The sequence below is a fragment of the Globicephala melas genome, chromosome 2, assembly GCF_963455315.2.
Source record: "Globicephala melas chromosome 2, mGloMel1.2, whole genome shotgun sequence".
NCBI lineage: Eukaryota > Metazoa > Chordata > Mammalia > Artiodactyla > Delphinidae > Globicephala > Globicephala melas.
The window spans coordinates 103,370,428-103,397,515 of NC_083315.2; the positions used below are offsets into that span (position 1 = coordinate 103,370,428).

General features: G+C 44.6%; 1 protein-coding gene across 1 annotated transcript in view; it reads right to left on the bottom strand.

Annotated features, from left to right (window-relative positions):
- The window catches only part of SLC7A8 (solute carrier family 7 member 8), a 56,245-nt gene extending 30,430 nt beyond the window's left edge, over window positions 1–25,815 (bottom strand). The window contains exons 1-3 of the mRNA XM_030854553.2: window positions 24,885–25,815; window positions 3,744–3,948; window positions 2,537–2,688 (exon numbers count right to left, since the gene is read on the bottom strand). Coding sequence (XP_030710413.1) covers window positions 2,537–2,688; window positions 3,744–3,948; window positions 24,885–25,032 — 505 coding nt within the window. The 5' untranslated portion in view covers window positions 25,033–25,815. The remainder of the gene's footprint in view (window positions 1–2,536; window positions 2,689–3,743; window positions 3,949–24,884) is intronic.
- Between the last annotated feature and the right edge of the window lie 1,273 nt (window positions 25,816–27,088).

Genomic DNA, 27,088 nt, shown 5'->3' on the forward strand with positions numbered 1-27,088 from the left:
TGGCAGCTGCAGTTGCATAAGCTGGAGCCAAATCTGCAGTTCCTTCTCTCTCCCTCTCCTCCCCGCTTCACTCCCTTCAGGCTATGAGAAGGCAAGCCAGTTACAGCAGGTTCTTTCTGCCTCTCCACCCGCATCCGGACATTCCCACCATCACTTCTCATCCGATCTTTTCCAAAACTCTAGAGGGTCTTTGCGCAAGGAGTCACCTACCTAGGCTTGGCGGGTTTGGGGAACGCAAAGGAAGCCGTGGGGTCTAGTTGCCCGGGGAACTCTCCCCTGTGGCCTGGTTTCTCTCCTAGGGGAGGACTGAACAGCCTCAGGGTTCTTGATTTATAGTTGGAGGGTGAGGGTGGCCTGTCGTCTGAGATACTTCAGCAGCATCAGCAGGAAAAAGGAAACTGTGTCTGTGGGCATGAGATGCTGAAACAGCAGTGGCCTGCACTCTGTGGTCCCCCTTCCCACCCCCATTAACCTATCTGATGGCAGAAACAGCCACTCCTCCTGCATTCCCATGCCCCCTTCCCCCTCCTCTCACCTCCTGCAGCTCCAGATCCAGCCAGCAAGCAAGGACCAAGTGACTATCCTCGTGACTACCCTCGGTGACTACACGACAGGATCACGAGGTGCCCAATGCTGTGCTAAGAATACTCTTGTCTTGGGCAATCCTTGCCACGGCACGTACAGCACACGCGAGATCTCAGCCTCATCTCACGAGAGGTGGGCCGGTGACCTGGCCAAGCACTGGCTGCACTTAGAAAGTGGTGCAGAGATGCAGGCTCGGGAAGCCCGGTTCTGGAGCCCACATCCCTCTGCCTCCAGATCCACGAGCAGGCCCAACCGGCACAAGGAGTACGCTCCGTACAAGTATGTTGGCTCCACAGTGCCACTTGCCTAGATGATGGGGTCTATCCCGGGGCTGCACACCACTGCCAATGAGGGCACACACCCCTCAGGTCCCACCCCGGCTCCTGGGTGGGCGAGTGACCCCTCCCTCCCCTTCCCCCCAGCAGAACAGAAGGAAGTGTCAAGACCTGGGACAGAGTGTGACCAGGATGGTCACTGCCCTCAGCCAGGTGGATGTGTGTTTGGAAGGTGTGGGAAGGCAGGGACTGAGCTGACTCTAGAAGTGGAGCCTCTGAAAAAGTCCAAATATTTACTTTAGAAATTAGTTTTTGGCTAAAAGGTACAACATACCCCAATCCATTGAGATCCCTGATTATCAGAGATTAAGTGTTGAGACTTCCTAGAAATACAGGTTGCCAAACTTCTCCATAAAGCCTCTCTAACCTATTCCAGCTCACAGAGATCTCTTCCCCTTTTCGGAATTTTTACTGCAATTGAATCCTAACCATGAAATCTGTCTATATGGCTTTTCTGCCTAGTTAGACAGAAAACTCATCAAGGGCGGGGACCATGGACATGCTGCTATTTGTGTTCTCCCAACTCACACCTTTACACTCTCCTCCCAGAGAGGTTTTGTTTTTGTTTTTGTTTTTTTGTTTTTTGTTTTTTTTTTTGCGGTATGCGGGCCTCTCACTGTTGTGGCCTCTCCCGTTGCAGAGCACAGGCTCCGGATGCGCAGGCTCAGCGGCCATGGCTCACGGGTCCAGCCGCTCCGCGGCATGTGGGATCTTCCCGGACCGGGGCACGAACCTGCGTCCCCTGCATCGGCAGGCGGACTCTCAACCACTGCGCCACCAGGGAAGCCCTCCCAGAGAGTTTTAAGATGTGAGCTGGCAGGTTGAGAGGCCAGAAAAGTCTTCCCATGAGAGGTAGGGAGTCTCCAGCGTGGTGTGTGCGCTGGAAAGAGAAGGAATCACCTTGGCTAATTCACTTTCCTGGCTCCGTTTCCTTTTCTGCTCTAGGAAAATTGTAAGACTGGCCCAGCTTGCCTTATGGATTTGTTGTGAGGCTCGGGTCAGATGATACAAGTGAAACTACTTTATATGATGTAAAGAACCCTCCCAGTGAAAATTACTGTGCCTGTGAACAGCTATCGATACTTAAGTTTTGGGGCTTCTCTGGTGGCGCAGTGGTTGAGAATCTGCCTGCTAATGCAGGGGACACAGGTTCGAGCCCTGGTCCGGGAAGACCCCACATGCTGCGGAGCAACTGGGCCCGTGAGCCACAATTACTGAGCCTGCGCGTCTGGAGCCTGTGCTCCGCAACAGGAGAGGCCGCAACAGTGAGAGGCCCGCGCACCGTGATGAAGAGTGGTCCCCGCTCGCCGCAACTAGAGAAAGCCCTCGCACAGAAACGAAGACCCAACACAGCAAAAATAAATAAGTAAATTAATAAACTCCTACCCCCAACATCTTCTTAAAAAAAAAACACTTAAGTTTCTTCTTTTTTTTTTTTTAAACACCGGATAATTATTATGTGGAATCCATTTGTCCACAGCATGCAAATTGGAAACTGAAAAGTAACAAGGAAGAAAAAAAAGGTGGGGAGGAAAGAAAGAGGGAGAGGAAGGAGAACCAGAGATGAGGAAGGCTAGAAGACGCCATCCCGGGAGCAAGGCCCAGGTGGCACTTACATAAGCAGATGGCAGCCAGGAGGCGAAGGCCAGACTCTGGGGGGAAGCAGGTGGGGAAGAGCGGCTGCAGCACATAGTTGGAGAAGGTGAGGGCGATGACAGCCTGGTTGGTGGGGTAGATCACCAGCACAGCAATCCATAGCCTCAGGAACCTGGTGGGGGAATGGGACAGCACTTGAGCCAAGACATCAAAAAAGACCCCCGCTCCCATCGCCTGGCAGGGCAGGGATTCAGAAGCCATCAGGGAAGCCCGAGCAAGTCACCGGGCAGTGTTAGGAGAGGCAGGTGGGCTAAAGGGGTGCGGTTCCTTTTTGTTTTCAGGGATGCTAAGGAACCCAGCCACTGCTCAAAGGAGACACCTAGCCCTCTGCAAGGACGGTAAATTGGTTTAACGATGAGCTGTTTCAACTAGTACTGACTCGTCTTGGTGTTCTTTCTCTCTCCCTGCTCCTTTCATCATTTCATCATCTCTTCTCTACCACTCTAGCCCCCAGCATCCACTGGTGGAAAAGAAAATTTGCAACCCCGGAATCTTCACAGTCAGGGCATGCTAAAGGCGTGGCCACTTAAGCAAATGCCAAGGGGAGGCATCGGCTGGGGGTTTGTCCTCCACGCCCTTGGGCCCCTTGGTGAGGTTTGAGCTCTTCAGTAACAGGGCTGCAAGGGCTGAGGATATTCAAGATCAGGGTCTGGAATCAGGGATACCGTTATCCTTGGTAACGTGAAAAGTACCCCGTACCTTAGTGGTCACTCTCATCTGTCAGGATAAAAGGGCTTTGTTTTTGTGACGCGCTTTCCCCGCGCATCTCCAGTCAGAGTTGTCACTTAGTTCTACTTGTTCTCACTCATAGAATCTTGCCCACTAAGGTCAACAGAGATTAAGGGAATTCCCTGGCAGTCCAGTGGTTAGGACTCCATGCTTTCACTGCCAAGGGCCCAGGTTCGATCCCTGGTCTGGGAACTAAGATCCCACAAGCTTCATGGCGCAGCAAAAAAAAGAAAAACAGAAAACAAAAAACCCTAAACAGAGATTAAAACGACAGCCTGGTTCCTCTGCCACTCTCAGGGGCATCAAGGGGACACAGGCTGAACTGGCAACCGTGACTTAGAGGCAAAAGAGGAATCCCAAGCTCTAGCGCTCTTCGGCATGCTGGAAAGCCCTGGCCTTGGCTTCTGGGACCGCTCGGTCCCCTGCACATCCTCTTACCCAGCCAGTCCTCCGAAGATGTCCTTGACGTAGGAGTAGTCACCTCCAGATTTGGGGATGGTGACCCCGAGCTCAGCATAGCACAGGGCTCCCACAGCTGTGATGAGGCCTGTTATGATCCACACGATGAGGGCGAGGCCCACGGAGCCGGCATTCTCCAGCACACCTTTGGGTGAGACGAAGATTCCGGAGCCAATGATGTTCCCTGCAAGAGGCACCAAGGGTACCAGGGGAGATGGTACAGTCAGTACAGTTGGCAGGACCAGCACCTGCAGGGGTGCTCTTACCTTTGATCTGATGCAGTGCCTGGGGGATGCGCTAATCCCCTCCAGGCAGGTGTGTCTAGCAATAATTCTCCTTAGAAGTAGGGGAAAGAGGAGCAGACACTGGACACGTAGAGACCAGGAACTTGGTCGGGTACTTTACATGCATCATTTAATCCTCAGGACAAGCCTATAGAGTCAGATACCACTTCTCCCATTTTACAGAGGAGGAAACTGAGTCTCAGAGATACCAAGTGTGTCGCCGAAGTCCACACAGTATTAAGTGGTGGTGCAGATTGAACTGACTGGGCTGAACGTAGTCCAGCAAAGGTGGTGACAAAGGCCTTACTTAAGGCTGGTAAGGTAGGTAAAACTGGATCTAGAAGTCGGTCTCCTGTTGCTTAATCCAAGGGCTCTTTCCACTAATCCACTTCTGTTCTGTGTGCAAGGGGATGGTCTGCTCCTGAGAGGTGACGCTGGCCCCAGGGACTGAATGTTGGCTACTAGGATGTGTGTGTCGGGCGGGGGAGGAGCAGAAGTGTGGAGGCAGCTCCTGACATGTTCCTTCCTAAGCTTTCCTTTGTTCACTTCTTATGCATCCAGGGATAGGTGTTTTGAAAGCTCCCTCTACGTGCCCCACCCTGCCAAACTAATGAGGGCCTGGGGGAAGAAGCAGAGACTAAATAGATCCAGGTCGAAATACAGAGCTGGGGGCCAGCTGAGGCCAGTTGGATTTGACAGTGTTCTGAGAACACTTCAAACTCCCACCATCTCTCTTTAGTGGTTTGGGGACCTCCCTGGCAGTCCAGTGGTTAGGACTCTGAGCTTCCACTGCAGGGGGCTCGGGTTCGATCCCTGGTCAGGGAACTAAGATCCTGCATGCTGCACGGCATGGCCAAAAAAAAAGAATGCCCTCTCTCCAGTGGTTTGGAACAAGTTCTGGGCTGAGTAAGATGCAGAGTATACGATTTTATGCTCGAATTTCAAAAACTGACTTTCGGATCTCAACTACAACTCAACCTCAATCCAGTCCTGAAACTTTCACTTCTAAACCAAAATTCAGTCAAAGGGGAAGAGAAGAGAATATTCACATCCTAAAAGCAGTAATATTTCATTCTTTCGGGACGTAGAATATGCTGCCCCTTTTCAAACTAAAAAGTTGCTGCGTGAGATGAGTAATGAGAGAGGGAAGGGCCCAGGAGGATCAAAAGAACAGCCAAGCGGTGAGACTGAAGTACAAAATCGGAGGGCCTGGGGCTACAGCTAGATTCCGATGGGAAGGAGGCACATTTATGTCTCCAACAGGCCTTCTTTCCCCTAGTGCTAACTCTATCCCAATAGAACAGGGCTGCATATAGAAGTGAAGCTAAAAGAAACAAACCCTCACGTTCAAGTTTGTGATCTAAACATCAGGCAAAGAGAGACAGAAAAATGAGATCCCAGGTGCCACCAGTTCTTAAAGGCTTTTCCTTTTTTTGGTATTTTTATTTAAAGTCCTAGGCTTGGAATGAGAGGACACCTTTCAGCCCTCCTCTGTCCTCAACCTGTCCCCATGTGTGCTGTGCATGGATGTTGGGTCAGTGGAGACTAAAAGGGCCTCCTGGTAGCATCCCAGGACTCAGGACACAGTCACCCTGTCAACGGACCCTTCATCTGCCACACTGAACGTGAGATGGGATTGCTGATAGTGCTGAAAGGTAATAGTAAACTCCTTGCCTGGCAGGAATTTATCAGAAGAGTCATCTGTAGGGCATTTTAAAGCCAGATGAGAAGAGGGCAATAGAAGCTTATAAAACTAGTTCGAGGGGTTAGAAAAACAACCAATATGGGAGAAAAACAAGGTTTTGGCTTTGGTCTTTAAGGTGCCGAAAGGGTGATGGGGAGATAGCTAGGCAGTTCTCAGAACGAGGAATGGCTGCTGCCACAGGGAAAAGGGCGGTGGATGAACTGAAAAGATTCCATCTTCTCAGGAATGAGGAGTGTCAAAGTTCCACTAAGGTTCTTAGAAAACACCGCAGTGGAGACGAGTGAGCACTTCGGTTCTCCTGCTTTCGTTCTGACATTTCCACAGTATGTGCCCCTCCCCATCACCCTAGGTGGAGGGTGGGAGGTGCAACACCAACAGCCCTTTTCGAGGGTCTGACTACTTCCTGTCTCCACTGATTGTTGGATAACGTGTCCTTCCATGGAGCTGCCGTAGTAGATGGTGAGGGCTGGCACTGGGACAAGAGTTCTCGTTTTATAAAACTTGAGCTCTCCCCATCAACAATCTTCATTTTGACCAATTAAAATGATAAAGATAAAAGTGGGAAAAAAAATTGAATTATGCTAACCAAAACTGAGCACTACGGGATGGGAAGGAGAGGAATGCCTTGCCCTGATTCTAGGAAGCCGCTACCTAGAAAACCAGAATCAGATGTCTCCTCCCCCTTAGCAGCCTCTAGAATTTCTACAGGGGGAGGAATGTCACTCAGAGCACAGCTGTGTACTGGAGCCCAAAGAATATTCACATTACATTTACTTAAAAGTGATGCTGGGTCTTCCCTGGTGGCGCAGTGGTTAAGAACCCTCCTGCCAATGCAGGGGACACGGGATCGAGCCCTCGTCTGGGAAAATCCCACATGCTGCGGAGCACCTAAGCTCGTGTACCACAACTACTGAGCCCCCATGCCACAACTACTGAAGCCCATGCACCTAGAGCCCATGCTCCGCAATAAGAGAAGCTACTGCAGTGAGAAGCCCGCGCACCACAACAAAGAGTAGCCCCTGCTCACCTCAACTAGAGAAAGTCCGTGTGCAGCAACAAAGAGCCAACACAGCCAAAAATAAATAAACAAACAAACAAACAAATAAATAAATTAGACTACAGTTCTGCAGCCTGTGGAAGGAAAACCACATTCACAGAAAGACAGACAAAATGAAAAGGCAGAGGACTTTGTACCAGATGAAGGAACAAGATAAAACCCCAGAAAAACAACTAAATGAAGTGGAGATAGGCAACCTTCCAGAAAAAGAATTCAGAATAATGATAGTGAAGATGACCCAGGACCTCGGAAAAAGAACAGAGGCAAAGATCGAGAAGACGCAAGATATGCTTAACAAAGACCTGGAAAAATTAAAGAACAAACACCTAGAAGAATTAAATAACAAACAAACAGACATGAACAATACAATAACTGAAATGAAAAATATACTAGAAGGAATCAATAGCAGAATAACTGAGGCAGAAGAACGGGTAAGTGACCTGGATGACAGAATGGTGGAATTCACTGCCGTGGAACAGAATAAAGAAAAAAGAATGAAAAGAAATGAAGACAGCCTAAGAGACCTCTGGAACAATATTAAACACAACAACATTCGCATTATAGGGGTCCCAGAAGGAGAAGAGAGAGAGAAAGGACCCAAGGAAATATTTGAAGAGATTATAGTCGTAAACTTCCCTAACATGGGAAGGGAAATAGCCACCCAAGTCCAGGAAGTGCAGAGAATCCCAGGCAGGATAAACCCAAGGAGAAACACGCCGAGACACATAGTAATCAAACTGACAAAGATTAAAGACAAAGAAAAATTACTGAAAGCAACAAGGGAAAAATGACAAATAACATACAAGGGAACTCCCATAAGGTTAACAGCTGATTTCTCAGCAGAAACTCTATAAGAAAGAAGGGAGTGGCACAATATATTTAAAGTGATGAAAGGGAAGAACCTACAACCAAGATTACTCTACCCAGCAAGGATCTCTTTCAGATTCGATGGAGAAATCAAAAGCTTTACAGACAAGCAAAAGCCAGAGAATTCAGCACTGCCAGACCAGCTCTATAACAAATGCTAAAGGAACTTCTCTAAGTGGGAAACACAAGAGAAGAAAAGGACCTACAGAAACAAACCCATAACAATTAAGAAAATGGTAATAGGAACATATATATCGATAATTACCTAAAACGTGAATGGATTAAATGCTCCAACCAAAAGGCACAGGCTTGCTGAATGGATACAGAAACAAGACCCATATATATGCTGTCTACAAGAGACCCACTTCAGACCTAGGGACACATACAGACTGAAAGTGAGGGGATGGAAAAAGATATTCCATGCAAATGGAAGTCAAAAGAAAGCTGGAGTAGCAATACTCATATCAGATAAAATAGACTTTAAAATACAGAATGTTACAAGAGACAAGGAAGGACACTACATAATGATCAAAGGATCAATCCAAGAAGAAGATATAACAATTATAAATATATACGTACCCAACATAGGAGCACCTCAATACATAAGGCAAATGCTAACAGCTATAAAAGAGGAAATCGAGAGTAACACAATAATAGTGGGGGACTTTAACACCTCACTTACACCAATGAACAGATAATCCAGACAGAAAATTAATAAGGAAACACAAGCTTTAAATGACACAATAGACCAGATAGATTTAATTGATATTTATAGGACATTCCATCCAAAAACAGCAGATTATACTTTCTTCTCAAGTGCACACAGAACATTCTCCAGGATAGATCACATCTTGGGTCACAAATCAAGCCTCGGTAAATTTAAGAAAACTGAAATCATATCGAGCATCTTTCCTGACCACAACGCTATGAGATTAGAAATCAATTACAGGGAAAAAACGTAAAAAACACAAACACATGGAGGCTAAATAATACATTACTAAATAACCAAGAGATCACTGAAGAAATCAAAGGGGAAATCAAAAAATACCTAGAGACAAATGACAATGAAAATACGATGATCCAAAACCTATGGGATGCAGCAAAAGCAGTTCTAAGAGGGAAGTTTATAGCAATACAAGCCTACCTCAAGAAACAAGTAAAATCTCAGATAAACAATCTAAACTTACACCTAAAAGAAGTAGAGATAGAAGAACAAACAAAGCCCAAAGTTAGTAGAAGAAAAGAAATCATACAGATCAGAGAAGAAATAAATGAAACAAAGAAAACAATAGCAAAGATCAATAAAACTAAAAGCTGGTTCTTTGAGAAGATAAATAAAATTGATAAACCTTTAGCCAGACTCATCAAGAAGAAAGGGGGAGAGGACACAAATCAATAAAATTAGAAATGAAAAAGGAGAAGTTACAACAGACATTTCAGGAATACAAAGCATCCTAAGAGACTACTACAAGCAATGCTATGCCAATAAAATGGACAACCTGGAAGAAATGGACAAATTCTTAGAAAGGTATAACCTTCCAAGACTGAACCAGGAAGAAATAGAAAATATGAACAGACTAATCACAAGTAATGAAATTGAAACTGTGATTAAAAATCTTCCAACAAACAAAAGTCCAGGAACAGATGGCTTCACAGGGGAATTCTCTCAAACATTTAGAGAAGAGCTAACACCCATCCTTCTCAAACTCTTCCAAAAAATTGCAGAGGAGACTTCCCTGGTGGCACAGTGGTTAAAAATCTGCCTGCCAATGCAGGGGACATGGGTTCGAGCCTTGGTCCGGGAAGATCCCACATGCCATGGAGCAACTAAGCCCGTGTGCCACAACTGCTGAGCCTGTGCTCTAGAGCCCGCGAGCCACAAGTACTGAAGCCCGTGTGCCTAGAGCCAATGCACTGCAACAAGAGAAGCCACCGCAATGAGAAGCCCACTCACCACAACGAAGAATAGCCCCTGCTCACCGCAACTAGAGAAAGCGTGCACGCAGCAATGAAGACCCAATGCAGCCAAATTAAAAAAAAAAAAAAATTGCAGAGGAAGGAACACTCCCAAACTCATTCTATGAGGCCACCATCACCCTCATACAAAAACCAGACAAAGATAGTACAAAAAAAGAAAATTACAGACCCATATCACTGATGAACACAGATGCAAAAATCCTCAAAAAAATACTAGCAAACAGAATCCAACAACAAATTAAAGGATCATACACCATGATCAAGTGGGATTTATCCCAGGGATGCAAGGATTCTTCAATATACGCAAATCAATCAATGTGATACACCATATTAATAAATTGAAGAATAAAAACCACATGATCATCTCAATAGATGCAGAAAAAGTGTTTGACAAAATTCAACACGAATTTATGACAAAAACTCTCCAGAAAGTGGGCATAGAGGGAACCTACCTCAACATAATAAAGGCCACATACGACAAACCCACAGCAAACATTGTTCTCAATGGTGAAAAACTGAAAGCATTTCCTCTAACATCAGGAACACGACAAGGATGTCCACTCTCACCAGTATTATTCAACACAGTTTTGGAAGTCCTAGCCATGGCAATCAGAGAAGAAAAAAAGGAATACAAATTGGAAAAGAAGAAGTAAAACTGTCACTGTTTGCAGATGACATGACACTACACATAGAGAATCCTAAAGATGCCACCAGAAAACTATCAGAGCTAATCAATGAATTTGGTAAAGTTGCAGGATACAAAATTAATGCACAGAAATCTCTTGCATTCCTACACACTAACAACAAAAGATCAGAAAGAGAAATTAATGAAACAATCCCATTCACCATTGCAACAAAAAGAATAAAATACCTAGGAATAAACCTACCTAAGGAGGTAAAAGACCTGTACTCAGAAAACTATAAGACACCGATGAAAGAAATCAAAGATGACACAAACAGATGGAGAGATATACCATGTTCTTGGATTGGAAGAATCAATATTGTGAAAATGACTATACTACCCAAAGCAATCTACAGATTCAATGCAATCCCTATCAAATTACCACTGGCATTTTTTACAGAACTAGAACAAAAAATCTTAAAATTTGTATGGAGACACAAAAGACCCCGAATAGCCAAAGCAGTCTTGAGAGAAAAAAAACAGAGCTGGAGGAACCAGACTCCCTGACTTCGGACTATACTACCAAGCTACAGTAATCAAGACAATATGGTACTGGCACAAAAACAGAAATATAGATCAATGGAACAGGATAGAAAGCCCAGAGATAAACCCACGCACCTACAGTCAACTAATCTATGAGAAAGGAGGCAAGGATATACAATGGAGAAAAGACAGTCTCTTCAATAAGTGGTGCTGGGAAAACTGGACAGGTACATGTAAAAGAATGAAATTAGAACACTCCCTAACACCATACACAAAAATAAACTCAAAATGGATTAGAGACCTAAATGTAAGACTAGACACTACAAAACCCTTAGAGGAAAACATAGGAAGAACACTCTTTGACATAAATCACAGCAAGATTTTTTTTGATTCACCTTCTAGAGTAATGGAAATAAAAACAAAAATAAACAAATGGGACCTAATGAAACTTAAAAGCTTTTGCAAAGCAAAGGAAACTACAAACAAGACAAAAGGACAACCCTCAGAATGGGAGAAAATATTTGCAAACGAATCAATGGACAAAGGATTAATCTCCAAAATATATAAACAGCTCATGCAGCTCAATATCAAAAAAACAAACACCCCAATCCAAAAATGGGCAGAAGACCTAAACAGACATTTCTCCAAAGAAGACGTACAGATGGCCAAGAAGCACATGAAAAGCTGCTCAACATCACTAATTATTAGAGAAATGCAAATCAAAACTACAAAGAGGTATCACCTCACACCAGTTAGAATGGGCATCATCAGAAAATCTACAAACAACAAATGCTGATGAGGGTGTGGAGAAAAGGGAATCCTCTTGCACTGTTGGTGGGAATGTAAATTGATACAGCCACTATGGAGAACAGTATGGAGGTTCATTAAAAAACTAAAATTAGAATTAACATATGACCCAGCAATCCCACTACTGGGCATATACCCAGAGAAAACCATAATTCAAAAAGACACGTGTGTCATGAAGAACCTAGGGGTAAGACGGGAATAAAGACACAGACCTATTAGAGAATGGATTTGAGGATATGGGGAGGGGGAAGGGTAAGCTGTGACAAAGCGCGAGACAGGCATCAACATATATGCACTACCAAACATAAAATAGATAGCTAGTGGGAAGCAGCCGCATAGCACAGGGAGATCAGCTCGGTGGTTTGTGACCACCTAGAGGGGTGGGATAGGGAGGGTGGGAGGGAGGGAGACGCAAGAGGGAAGAGATATGGGAACATATGTATATGTATAACTGATTCACTTTCTTATAAAGCAGAAACTAACACACCATTGTAAAGCAATTATACTCCAATAAAGATGTTAAAAATATATATATTATTTGACCAAATTGCAGGCAAATGCAAAAAAAAAAAAAAAAAAAGACACATGCACCCCAATGTTCATTGCAGCACTATTTACCATAGCCAGGTCATGGAAGCAACCTAAATGCCCATCGACAGACAAATGGATAAAGAAGATGTGGTATATATATATATATATACAATGGAATATTAGCCATAGAAAGGAACAAAATTGGGTCATTTGGGGGCTTCCCTGGTGGTGCAGTGGTTGAGAATCTTTCTGCTAATGCAGGGGACACGGGTTCGAGCCCTGGTCCGGGAAGATCCCACATGCCGCGGAGCAACTAGGCCCGTGAGCCACAACTACTGAGCCTGCGTGTCTGGAGCCTGTGCTCCGCAACAAGAGGGGCCGTGATAGTGACAGGCCCGCGCACCGTGATGAAGAGTGGCCCCCGCTTGCCACAACTAGAGAAAGCCCTTGCACAGAAACGAAGACCCAACACGGCAAAAATAAATAAATTAATTGATAAACTCCTACTCCCAACATCTAAAAAAAAAAAAAAAATTGGGTCATTTGTAGAGACGTGGATGGATCTAGAGACTGTCATACAGAGTGAAGTAAGTCAGAAAGAGAAAAACAAATATCGTATATTAACGCATATATGTGGAACCTAGAAAAATGGTACAGATGAACCGGTTTGCAGGGCAGAAATAGAGACACAGATGTAGAGAACAAACGTATGGACACCAATTGGGGAAAATGGGGGGGGGGCGGTGGGTGGAGTGGTGGGGTGAATTGGGAGATTGGGGTTGACATATATACACTAATATGTATAAAATAGATAACTAATAAGAACCTGCTGTATAAAAAATAAATAAAATTAAATTAATAAAAAAATAAATAAAAATAAATTTTTAAAAAGTGGTGCCTATTATATACAATCTTTAGTGTAATTATTTGATTAATATATATCTACCCCACTAAGACTGCAAGCTCTGTGAAAGCAGAAACTGTATTGCTTACCTGTGAAATGTCACATAGTAAACACTCTATAAATATTTACCGAATAAATGATGTCTGATGTCAATCTAGAACTGATCTCCGCAGAGCAATTTAATATACCTATTTATCTGGAGCCTCCAAAAGCTTTGAAATATGTCAAGTGTCTACTGTAGGCAAATGAGTAAAGCAACCTACTCATTTCACTGCTGAGTAGACTGGCTACTATTACCATCTTTAATTTATGGGGAAAGAAAGTGGGGCAACTATTATTCTCATTTTTCCAAATGGAGAAAATGAGGGAGATATTATTATTCCTATTTTACAGATGAAGAAACTGAGACCCAGAGAGGTTAGTTATTTGCCTAAATCACAGGGTAAGTTAGTAGTAACTGGATTAGAACCTAAATCTTCTGTCACAGCCTTAAGCTTTTCCCTGAAAATTGTCAATTTTACATGCTCCACCCTATAGTCAATGAGAATGGTTCACAGAAGATGCTTATTAAAGAACTGGAACACAGATCTGATTATTTCCTTCTATTGCAATACCACGTTCAATGATGATTTACAAAATGTTCATGTCCATTACCTTACGTGATTCTCACAGCTACTTTCTTGGGTGCACAGGTCAGGCACTATCATCCCTATTTACCTTTGCAAAGACTGAGGTTCAGAGAGGTGAAGAGCCTTGATCAAAGTCACATACTGCATAGGTAGCAAGGCCTGGACGAGAGGCATGACCTTGGACTCCTGGTCCAAGGGTTCCTCCTACTCCAAGCTGCCTCTCCTCTAGAAATTACACAACACACACCTTAACTGCAGGGCTTTTAAACTTTACACTGTCCAAATGAGGGTTATCTGGAGTGGCTTTGAAAGAGGAAAACTGGGGGCTTCCCTGGTGGTGCAGTGGTTAAGAATCCACCTGCCAATGCAGAGGACACAGGTTTGAGCCCTGGTCTGGGAAGCTCCCACGTGCTGCGGAGCCTGCGCACCCCAACTACTGAAGCCCGCGCACGTAGAGCCCATGCTCTGCAACAAGAGAAGCCACCGCAATGAGAAGCACACGCACCGCAAAAAAGAGTAGCCCCCGCTCGCCACAACTAGAGAAAGCCCACGTGCAGCAACGAAGACCCAACAGAGCCAGAAATAAATAAATTAATTAAATAAATTTATAAAAAAGAAAAAAAGAAAAAGGAGAACTGGGAAAGGGCTTTTCTACCTTGGCTATGAACCTTTCTTGATGAGAGGTTGGAAGAAAGTTGATTATGGCAGGGATTTTTTTTTCTCCATTGTTTTCCTCTTAGGCTCATCATCTACAAAGCCATTCAAGAATGAGATGCCCAACTGCCTGGTAGAGCCAAGGTACTGGAGGTCAGGGTTTCAATCCTCTCTTTCATCCACTCCAATTGGGAAAATAACCATCTCATCACATAGATCTTCTTTAGTGAAAAATCAGTCCTAGAATGCCTGGACGATGAGGTCCAGCTTGGCTTGTTCTGGCAAAGAAAAGCCAAGTGAACCACTCCATTAAAAAGGGGCCAAGGCGGGCTTCCCTGGTGGCGCAATGGTTGAGAGTCCGCCTGCCGATGCAGGGGAAACGGGTTCGTGCCCCGGTCTGGGAAGATCCCACATGCCGCGGAGCGGCTGGGCCCGTGAGCCATGGCCACTGAGCCTGTGCGTCCAGAGCCTGTGCTCCACAACGGGAGAGGCCACGGCAGTGAGAGGCCCGAGTACCGCAAAAAAAAAAAAAAAAAAAAAGGGGCCTAGGGGCTTCCCTGGTGGCACAGTGGTTGAGAATCTGCCTGCTAATGCAGGGGACACGGGTTCGAGCCCTGGTCTGGGAAGATTCCCACATGCCGCGGAGCAACAAGGCCCGTGAGCCACAACTACTGGGCCTGCGCGTCTGGAGTCTGTGCTCCGCAACAAGAGAGGCCGCGATAGTGAGAGGCCTGCGCACCGCGATGAAGAGTGGCCCCCGCTTGCCACAACTAGAGAAAGCCCTCGCACAGAAACGAAGACCCAACACAGCAAAAATAAATTAATTAATTAATAAACTCCTACCCCCAACAAAAAAAAAAAAAAAGAAAAAAAAGGGGGCCAAGTTGTATCAGTGGGCAAGTTGTCACTAGAAAAACTGCTGGAATTGAGAAAATCCACATTTGCCATGAATAACTGCTGACTTCACCTGTGGGCAAATACCCATGTGATTCATATTAAGGCCTTACTCACTTCCAGGCCTGTCCATGCTAGAATGCTGTAGCCATCAAAGAATTTCCTAGGGCATGGAATTACAGACTTCTAATGCCCAAGAGACTCTCAAATCCAAAAGGCTTTGGCCTTTCCTACTGACTCATGCTCCTCTTGGAATCTAGCCAGAGCTTCTCCTGGCCCTTGGAGGTTCTGTCCTTTTCTATGATGTCCAGAGAAAGCCAAGGTGAACCTTCTTTGTGCTTCTCCCACAAAGTGGCTGGGAGGGTCTCAGGATTTTCAGGACTAGGGGAACAGCATGGAAGTAGGGTCAGCATATCGAGGTCAGGCTTTGATCCTCATGGCAGGCCTGGAATCTCACCATGCCTCTCACCCTGTGTCTATTTCCCATCAGGACTGTACAAACAGCTACCTCAGGGTGACGGCTGGTCACGACTCCAACACACACCCTGTGATGTTGCCATCTCCTGCCCAACAGAGATGTGGAAGGCGCTCTAGGACTCTGCTGGTTCGGATTCCATGCTAAAGAGTGAAATGGGTGCTAGACTTAGAGTTGGAGGAGCCATTGAGTTCTTGCTTTGCCACTCATAAGCCGTGTGACCTGAATTTTTCTGAGAGTCCCTACTGCATCTGTTAAATGGGAATACTTGCTCCCGCTTTGCCTACCTCACAGAGTTGTTGTGGGGATGAAATGTGATCACACATGCGTGGAAACATTTTATAATCTGTTTAATGCCAGCAAATATAAGAAGCTACTAGGATTTAGAGCCGTAGGGATAGAAATAATCTCTAGAAGACACCAATAATGGTCTTGCTTTGGAAGTTTGGTTCTGAAATAGCACTACAGAGCCAGGACCATGAAGCATTGTCTGGGTACAATTTTTAGATGCCACAGGCAGGTGGCCAACAGGTAATTACATCTCAAGAAGTATTTATTGAGCACCCACTCTGTACATGCTTGCTTCGAAAGGTAATTGGGAAGCACTTATTCACACGTGGACTTTTAACATAGATGGAGCCAACCACCATCCACTAGCCATTTAACATAGATGGAGCCAACCACCATCCACTAGCCATTAAAAGACAGGCATCCTGGCCTGAGGGGCTAAGAGTGCTGAGCCCTCAAAAATGACCATTAAGGATTCACATCGGGCTTCCAGCATCTCCCTGTCTGGTTGGGAAACCAGGCACCAGCAGTGAGAGGCTTTGTCTGCATCAGTGGTTCTCATCCAGTGGCAATTCTGCACCATCTCCCCACCCTCAGGGGACAACTGGTAGTGTCTGGAGACATTTTTGGCTGTCACAACTGGGGAGGCGGTGCTACTGGCATCTAGTGGGTAGAGGCCAGGGATGCTGCATGGGACAGCCCCCCCTAAACAACAAAGTATCTGGCCCAAAAGGTAATAGTGCCAAGGTTGAGATCAGCCTGTCATCATCTGGTTAATTCCTAAAGTCCTTTTCAAATCTGAACTTAAATGAGATTTGGGTGCTTGGTGTTTTGTTTGCTTTTTGCTAAGTGCAAAAATTTATTGTTCATGGGAATAACTCATTTTTAAGCTAAAAAATTTTGTTTTCAACACACAACATTAAATTTACCACCTTAACCATTTTTAAGTGTACGGTATTGTTAAGCATATTCAGGGACTTCCCTGGCTGTCCATTGTTTAAGAGTCCACGCTTCCACTGTAGAGGGTGCACGTTCGGTCCCTGGTCAGGGAATTAAGATCCCGAATGCAGCCAAAAAAATAAAGCATATTCACATTGCTGGCAGACAGGTCTCTAATGTATGATCTGGCTTAGACTGACTGCTATTTTTCAACAAATACTTTCTGAGCACTTACCCTGTGCCAGGCTGAATACATGGGGATGTGAAAATGAGAAAGACTCAGTCCCTGCCCTCAGGGAATCGTGCAGAGAAGTGAACATGATGCATGTGGACACAGAATTGACACCACCAGGGACAGCAGAAGTTGCATGAGCGCAATTGTGACTCATGACAAGATGTTAGGGATGGAAAAGGTCACCGATGGAGGCTATTCAAAAAAAGCTTCCTGGAACAGGGGAAGCACAAGAAGCTGATTGAGTAAGTAGACTCAAGTCAACAGAGAGAAAAGGAAAAGCATTGGCTGCTTGATAAACGGGTCAGACTTGGGCTGAATTGGCCAGTTCTTCCCATCACCCAATCAACCTAATCTAATCTACGTTTCTAAACCAGAATTAATGAGTGTGGAGGTGGGGTGAGAGTGGGGATTGGGGGAAGAGGGGGTGGTGGACGATGAGCTTAAAGGAGAGAACGAAACTAATATTTACTGAACATATACCATAGGATACCAGCCTTATTTTATTTTATTTATTTATTTTGCGGTACGTGGGCCTCTCACTGTTGTGTCCTCTCCCACTGCGGAGCACAGGCTCTGGACATGCAGGCTCAGCGGCCATGGCTCACGGGCCCAGCTGCGCCACGGCATGTGGGATCTTCCCGGACCGGGGCACAAACCCGTGTCCCCTGCATCGGCAGGCGGACTCTCAACCACTGCGCCAGCAGGGAAGCCCTACCAGCCTTATTTTAATACTCCACAAGAAATTTCTATTTTACTGATAATTAACTGGTTCCAGGTTACCAAGCTTGTAAATAGGGAAGTAGTTTAAAAATCCAGAACTATCTACAAAGCTCTTCCTGTTCTGTGATATCATCAGTGGTTCCTCCCTTTCCACAACATGCTAATACAAATCATGGAAAAATTCATTCTATGCTTCCTACTTCCAGCATCAGGGCCCACTTAACAAACGCCTCCTTATCCCTAAGGCAACCTGACCTGGCTGTATCAGCTGCTGAGTCAACACCCTATGCAGAATTGTACTCTAAAGAGGCAGCTAAAGAATGTACGCATCTCACAGATGTACAAGCAGACACCTTGAAAATCTATATATACTGAGAAAAGTACACTAACAATTCTGCAGCAACGGAACACCCTCTGGGTAATCGGCCTTCACAATATGCTGCTCAGTGTGAGGTTGCCCAGAACATCTTAAGGCATAATGTGAAATCCTCTCCCCAGGAGTGACATCACTGGTAATGCTGAAGATATTTACAGCAGGGAGCAAACCAATGGGAAGACTCATGACCGTGTGGAAGGATGAGGGATGAGATGCAATCGATAAAGCTTTTCAGCTCAGACTTCATTCATTCTATAAATGAAACAGCTTAAAATAGACTTGAGAGATAATTTGGCTTCTTAGAAGTAAAATTTACTGGTGCTTAGCACAGGGCCTAGCACATAACGCTGAATGAGTGTTTGCGAAATGTTAAAATATGGGCCGACCGGATCCTATGACCAGCAGTCCCTACCCCTGAGCCAGGGAGCTGTCTGCACTTTTCCATTCCAGATGTCCAGGGAGAAGAGCTGGTGGGGGGGGTGAGGGTGGGGAGGGCTCTTTTGCAGGCAAGTTCTGGGAGGGGAACAAGGCATGATCCTTCTTGCTCTGTACGCTCAGCTGGGAGTTAAAAATTAGAAGGGATGGACTCCTAACTTTCTGTTGTTTGGGGTGGTTCAGAATATATTCTTGGGATTATTTGCTCATGCCTGCTTTTTTGATAATCCCTCACCACCCCCCCCCAAAAATAACCACCAAACAACAAGAGCAACAACAGACATTCCTGAAGCGTTTCTTTGCAGGCAGCTGCGCTGCTGGATTAACCCTCAGAGGAAAGCAGAAAACCTTGCTGGGCAACTTGAAAGCCTCACCTGCCCCATACCTCCATGCCACTTCAGTAAGCCGATTTCATTCAGAAAAAGTGATATATATGGTGTTGGCCTCTCTGAGAAGGTCATCTGATCTGGGTACAGGGTGTTTTTGTTGTTGCTGTTTTTCTAAACAGAATGGGCTGTTTGTTTCTGTTTCTTGGAACATATTTTTTTACCTGCTGGGTTTCTATTTTCTTTCCCTAACCTAAGTGTCTCGTGCTACTCACTTATTCTGCATAACTCTGCTCTTTGAGAGAACATATTGCAGCCCTGACAGTAGCAGGCTCAACCAGCTTGCTCCTCGAGCTCCTTGGTTCCTGGCACGAAGCAACAAGATCCCTGGTTCCAGCCGCCCTGAGCTCCATGCTGTGGAGCATTTTGATTAAGCCCGGTGGCTTCAGAGTTCAATGACCTGGATGGGAATCCTGGCTCTGCCACTGTTCAGTTACTTATTCATTCAATGCCGTCCTTTCTACCACAGTACTTATTTCATGGGATTAGATGAGAATATCCATAAAGCACTGATCAGGTACTACGAATTGGGTGCATAGTAGTGCTCAGGAAATGGTAGCTACTTATATTATTATTATTACACCGCTGGGTATAGCGTTTCTCTATTCGCTAAGATGTGTTTGTTTTGACAAGTGTCCAAGTTGGCTTCTGTCTCAGAGTTTTCTTTGAGAACAATGACAGTTTTAAACATGCTTTCATCATGAATGAACCAAATGCTAATCCTTCCATGTTTAAAAAAAAATTGAAGTACAAACTCGAGAAGCAATTTTCACACTCCAGCCTCTGGTTAACATCCAATTGACATTTTGGGGATTAGGAAGCTAATACATCAAATTAGAGACTAAAATGTAAAATTTTCTAAAGTGGCGTAAAAACACACGGGTCTGAAAATCTTTTGGCCTTGAAATGTTTCCAAATCAGTCCAGTGCCATTTGAGTATGGTTATACCTATAGCCACACTCCTCTGTTGACAAATAGCCTTTAAAAGAAGTTTCCCCCTTAAAAAAAAAAAAAAAAAAGTATAACTGATTCACTTTGTTATAAAGCAGAAACTAACACACCATTGTAAAGCAATTATACTCCAATAAAGATGAAAAAAAAAAAAAAAAAGAAGTTTCCCCCCAACTTTTCCAGCATCAGACATCCACAGTCTTTCCAGACTCCAGTGTCAGGGTTATGGTCCTGCATGTCCCACTGCCCCACCACACAATACATACACACCAGCCTCCCTCCTGCCTCTCTTGGTTACCAATTAGAAACGGGGAATGGCTAAGAGCTTTGGTTGTGGAGTCAGACCATCTCAGTAGTCAGTTGTGTGATCCCAGACAAATTACTTCCCAGCTCTGTGACTCAATTTCCCCATGTTTAAAATAGAGTTATAGAGACTTCCCTGGTGGCACTGTGGTTAAGAATCCACCTGCCAATGCAGGGGACACGGGTTCAAGCCCTGGTCCGGGAGGATCCCACGTGCTGCAGAGCAACTAAGCCCGTGCGCCACAACTACTGAGCCTGCACTCTAGAGCCCGCGTGCCAGAACTAGTGAAGCCCGCGCGCCTAGAGCCCGTGCTCCGCAACAAGAGAAGCCACCGCAATGAGAAGCCCACACACCGCAACGAAGAGTAGCCCCCTCTTGCTGCAACTACAGAAAGCCCGCGTGCAGCAACGAAGACTCAATGCAGCCAAAAATAAATAAATAAATAAAATAAAATAAAATAGAGTTATAATACCTATTTCCATAGGACTGTAGTCAGGATTAAATAAGGTAATATATGTAAAGAGTTTATAGCACAGGAACTGGCATTTAGTAAGAGCTCAATAAATACTATTTTTTAAACATCTTGTTAGCTGAAAGAGAGCGGTCTAATAGCTAGACCTGCATCCAATATTGCTCTGCAGCAAATATACCAAGGTACCCCATAAACATACATTGTGTTAAAAACAAAATGGTCTAACAAATCATGAATCTTTTCTGTAGGCTCTGTAGCTGAACTAGCGCCTTCAGACCTAGATTCTGGGTGCATACCTAAATACATAACTGATATAAAGTGACCTAAACAGCCAGGAACTCTGTGGGCACCTCTACCATGGCTGCAAAGAATGCTGGTCCAGAAAGGAAAGGTGTGCATGTGGGAGAGTTAATGGGAGCGTGGTCTGTGCTGATCACATCCTGCAGTAGCTGAGCCAGCGCACCTCAGGCTCCCCCACAAGTGTTCCTGCAGCTGTACCAGAACGGTACCTTCTTCCACTCCCAGCCGATTGCTCAGTTCTCATTTATACTGGGACACTTCCTCACCTGGAATGCAACACTAACTGCTCCATCTATAAAAACAAATAAGGACCTCTGCCCAGGATCTAAATGAAAACACCTCTTTTAGGACACGAAAATTAAAAGAGTAGAGAACAATGCTTACAAGCTTGATTCAGGATTCAGACAAGCTCTAGGTTTGAGTCTTCAATACTTTTCAGCTGTGTGACCTTCAACACGTTGCTTGTCCCTCTGAGCCTCTATTTTCTTATCTGGATGAAGGGCGAGGAAGTGCTTACCACACGGGATTATTGTGAGGGATAAATAAGACAATGTATGTTTGGAAACTGGACAGTGTCTGGCACATAATAAGTGTTTAATAATGACAGCTATTAACAGTAGCTTTGATAGCATCAATTAATGAATTTTGCTGCTCCTTCATACTCTCCTTAGATTTGGGGGAGACTCCACATTCATGGAGAAATCTAAGTTCACCTGTTGCCAACAGGTTTCCTTGGCCAAGTATGTGGAGAGCAATAGCCTGGTTAGATTAGGGCAGAGGTGATGTTAAAAAATTAAAAACAGGTCAACCTCATTTCTAAGTTGATGAAATTATTCCTGGCTTAAAGATTTTCAAGCCAGGTTCCCAAGAGCCCTTCAGATAAATACTTTTTATTACTACGCTCTTCAGAGTTTTGTCCAAGGCTCAATTAAATTCAACAATCATTTGAGTAACTGTTTCATGTCAGGGACACTGCTGAGCACTAAAGATTCAGAGACGTATACGACACATTTTTTTGCTCGAGGAAATCACAGTTTAGTCATTTTCCGTCTACCTACCGAATCTCCCAGAATTACCTTCTCTACTCCATCTTTCTCCATGTCCTTCAAGATGCTTCTTAATCTAGTTCTGGGTGAGAACTTCTCTCTCTTTGTGCTTCTCACCATTCACCTAACTTTGTCCTCCTTACACAGCTCAACCGTATCATAAATTTTCAATGTTCTCTGTCTAATGTATATAAATCTCATCTCCCCAGTCAGATTATAAATAATTCTAGGGCATGAGTCTTCTATTAGTTCATTTTATATTCTTGTAACACCTGCCATTTTGTTATTCCTACTTTAAATCATCAATGACGATTGTGAGTGAAATTTTATGAGGTTTTATGAAACATAGTTTAACTTATCCCTCTAAGTCAATTGGATATGAGATAGATTTGGGGCAGTTGCTACTTTCCCATACCTCATGACCTTAGGAAATTTCCTTTCTCTTTTTGCCTTCAAATTCTCTTCCTTCCACAGTGTTGACAGTGCACACCAGATCACTGAATTCCATGTGAAAAATGCCATTTCTATTTTTGCATTTGGCCTTGAAAAAACGTGACTCACTGTCATCCACTCGGAAACCCCTCTAGAGGACAGGGCAGCTACTCAGCACATTTGTAAATCAACAGCCACACAGGAGGGGAAATGGAAAGGATTTCATCTCCGCATCACCCTAAAGGGGAAATGTGTACCTCAGCTTAAATGGAGATACAATCGTGACTATTAACGGTACAAGGACTCTTGCACTTTGGAAAAATATCCTGATTTCTCTGAAATCACATATTTGGGATCTCTTTTCACCATAGACCACCAGAGTTATTATTCTGGTTGCTATAATACCAATGGGAGCATTGGGACTATTCTTACTGTGAAGTGCTATCCATGAGGCTGTGGACAAATCAGTAGTAGCATTCACCCAACTAAAACTATATCTCTTATACCTGGACACGCCCATTTCTTCATAGTCTTAGACAAACGATAAAGGAAGAGACAAAAACAAGCTCAGTATATAGGAGAATATTCTCTACCTTTGAATACCTGCACATATGTAGGGGTGGGTGAACAAGGCTGAGGCAGGAAGGAGGTCTGACTGTGCTTGTGTGTATGTGGGTGTGCACTCTGTGGATAAAACAGAACCTTCCCAAAGGGGGGAAAATTCTTAATCCTCTCAGTCAAACGGGTGAAAGAGGTAACAGGCTCTGGGCTATTTACAGACCTTAAATTGGCATGTGCTATACATATTGAGTACTTTGCTGATCTCATTTTTTAGAGCAATTGAAATAAGGGAGAGACAGAAAAGGTCATGAGAGATTCAAATCATGACTATAATTGTTTAAAATAACATTACCTTTCTTAAAACTGTAGATGCCTGGAAAACCTCCCAGAGTCAGAGAATTAGATAAAGTGGGATTCCACTTTGAAAGCAGAGTGGAGATAATGTGATGTATGAAGGCTGGGTGTAGAGGTGAAGAGGACTATCTGAATATTGTACTGATTTGATTTGATTTCAAGGGTGTTCTCCAGTGCCACCATTGCTCAGGTGCCAAAATGCCTCTGTGCTACCATGAGGACCATGGGGTTATCCAAGTGCTGTGGGCACCAGGACACTACATGCCTTCAAAAGGAAGTCTGCACAGAAACCTATCTGTCCTGACTGTCCCATGCCCCCTTCTCTGGGAAAAAGGTAAAGCCCTCTACCAAAGACAGCAGAAGAAACTCTCACCCTCTGGAGTGAGGACAGTAATGACCCATTGCCCATCGATCTCTAGGGCCTCTCTGGAAAGAGGAATATGTGTTATCTCGAGATGGAGCCATGTTTGGGACCCCCTGCCCGGTAGAGTACAGTTAGGGGGTTGGAGTGGCCTGCACTGGCACTCTTGGGGACACTCAGGCTCCCCCAGTTTCAAAGCCTCCCAGCCGGACTCCCCATTCTAGTTATTCCCATTTCCCTTTGAGAACCTCACAGGGTCTTCCGTGGATGTTAAGAGACGTGGATGCTACATGGACCCCATCAAGCGACGAGAGAAACTGCCAACTGCACATTTACATGTACAGAAAAGCAAAATCTGTCTCTTCTTTCCTTCCATAAGTTATTTCCTCATCTGTGAAATGGGAATAACAGCCCTATCACATGTGCTTTGCCAAGAGAAAGTGCTGTATAAGGTGTAAAAGCTATAGAAAGGCAAAGCATTCTTATACTGCTGTTTGTAGCTATTTTTATTATGACACACCCCCTAGGCCCATAGTCTCATATAATGTAAACAATGAAACAGTGACTAAGTATGTCTCAAAAGCCAGTCCACAGCCTGCTAAGGAGATGGCTGCAGGAAAGCCTGTTAAAAATCTAGGTTCCCCAGCCCTACCTTAAGTCAGCTGAATCAGAACCCTCAAGTGTGGAGCCCGGAGACCGATATTTTCAACAAGCTCCCAGGCAACAATGACCATCAGCCAGATGTGTGCCCCTATTTGCTCCATTCCGTGAACGCTGGGCAGAACTTCTCAGCCGGGTTTGGAGGAAGAGATGTATGACATACAGCACTTCCTATACCTCAAACTTGACCAGTGGGAATAGGTTACAGCACAGGTGAATGACAACTCTTTTCTAAGGGAGCAGGAAGTAGAAATAGTGCTTTACGGGGGCTGGGGGAATGAGGGGTTAAGGTTCTACAAGAGGACCTCCAGACGGGGAGGAGTGGTCGGTGGGGAAAGGAATTGGACTCACCTACAATGATACCACAAGCACTGACCAATCCAATCTCTTTCTTCAGGGCCACTCCGCCCCCTGCAGAACTCTCGGGGCTGGCCTCCGACTCGCTCCCACCTGGGTGGTTCTTTCCAGTGTTGTTTCGGTGCCTGGCTCCTTTTTCCATGTTTCTCAGTAGGATTTCAACCTCCGAAAGGAATCTCTCTTTCTAATGCATATGGATGTAAATATATTTAGAGAGAAAGCCTTTCAAATGGAGACGTCCTTTTCCGTGATGTGATAAGGACCACTCCTACCCTCTTTTAAAAAAAAAAAAAAGACCCAGGCAGATAAAAGAGAAAAATGAAAATATTCCTACTCTGCCGTGACACTTTCTTGTCACTCGTGCTTACAAACAAGGAAAGTGTTGTTGGGGGCGGCAAGGGGGAGGCATAGATATTTAAATATAAAAATAGAACTGTACCAGCTACTCCGGCTGGAATTCTCCTGAAAAAGGATGTAGCTCTTCAGAAACCAGGACCTTTCAGCAATGTGTACCAGGCAGTGGCTTATTTCAGATGCTTCAAAGAGGTAGTCCGGATTTCCCTCAGCTCTTCCCCTAAGAAAACAGATTGTCTTTACCTCCCCTTACCCTTTTCTTTTATGATGAGGATAAAAGTAGTTTTCATTAACTGACAGGAAAAAAGGCAATCCTCCCGTACTCTCTTCTCTCCCAGAAACAACGTGGACCCGACCGGTTTGCTCTAGGTCCTGTTTCCACCTGGCGTGGGTTTCTTTCCCCTCCCCGTCTCCTGCCTTCCGCTTTCTCCAGATGTCCTCTTCGGTCTCGCTTGTTTTCTTGTCCCTGTTTTCCTTCTTCCGATCTCCGTCCTCACGGCACAGACTGCCCCATCTCCCGTGGTTACAGGAGAGTGGCTCTGGCACAAACGAACGTGTTCCCCTTTTAGCGAGGGGTTTTATGTGCTGAGCTAGCTCCGCCCCCCACCTCCTCCGTTCCTATCCATCCTCTGTCTCCTCCTTTCTGTTCAATGTAAATAGCAGCACACAGCCGCCAAAGATCACCGAGAAGATGGATTAACAGATTTCCTTTTGTAATCGATAGGCTCTCTTTTCTCCATCTTTCTCTTTGTAGGTAGTGGAAGTATTAAAAATCCTCCTATGTCGACCGTTCCGGGAGAGTTTCATGAGCTGGTATAGCATTACAGGTCTTTCAGCAGATGTGGGCTTTATAAATAAGGCACCGGTTGTGCAGACACTTTAGTACCATCAGAAATACACTGGCGAATGTATTAAAATATTTATGTCTGGAAGATTTGAGGATACAGGAGAGAAGGCTGTAGGGACATTATCTTCAAGTATCTGAAAATAGGAGGAAACTCAGGGTGGGAGAGGGGAATGGAAAGAATTAAGAATAATGGTAAAGAGGTTCATTTAGTATAATTGTGAGCAGCTGTGAAGAGTAGCGTGGAAACAAAATTACCCGGAAGAGGTGGCAGCCTCAGCGTTCGCAGCTCTTATTTAGTGTTATCTGAAACGGGGCGGGGGACGGGGGGGAAAGACCCCCACTCTGGTCCCAGGAAAGAATGACACAAAATCTGGTGGAATGGGGCCTTTTACAGCTTCTAATATTTTTGCATCTATAAATTATTAGAAAGGCAGACTGGAGTGGGAGTGGGGAGTTATAAGCACCTCTCTGATCATGAAGCAGATTGTTTATGTTAAGAGATGACTTATTTCCATACTGATACTGTATCTTGGCTTCTGTGAAGAATTTTACCCAGAAACTACTGCCTTATGTGAGAGCAATGACATCTATTTATAATTGCAAAGTACTCTGAAAAAAACAGCAAGAAGCAATATAGCAGACAACACTAAGTCTAAAATGAAATTATTTTGAATCTGTATTACATACATTATGCAAAAGCACTTGATTTTAAAGTGGGTCTAAAAAATAAAGTTCCCCAAGCTGACCACTAAGTACAGAAATTGGCCTCACTTTTTACAGAATGTTCCAAAAGATTTTGGATTTTAAGGGAAGTAAATAATTCCTTAAAATGGGGATTGTTGAGCTATTGTAGGAAGGGCTTTTCCACATGGGGTAAAGTCCAATCAGCAATCTTTTCTACTTCGCCCCCTTGAACACTCAGTAAGAATTAAGAGGTTTCAAAGTTTAGGAGTTCAACAGCTTCTCCTTCTGCAGTTCAAGATATAGCAAATTGAAA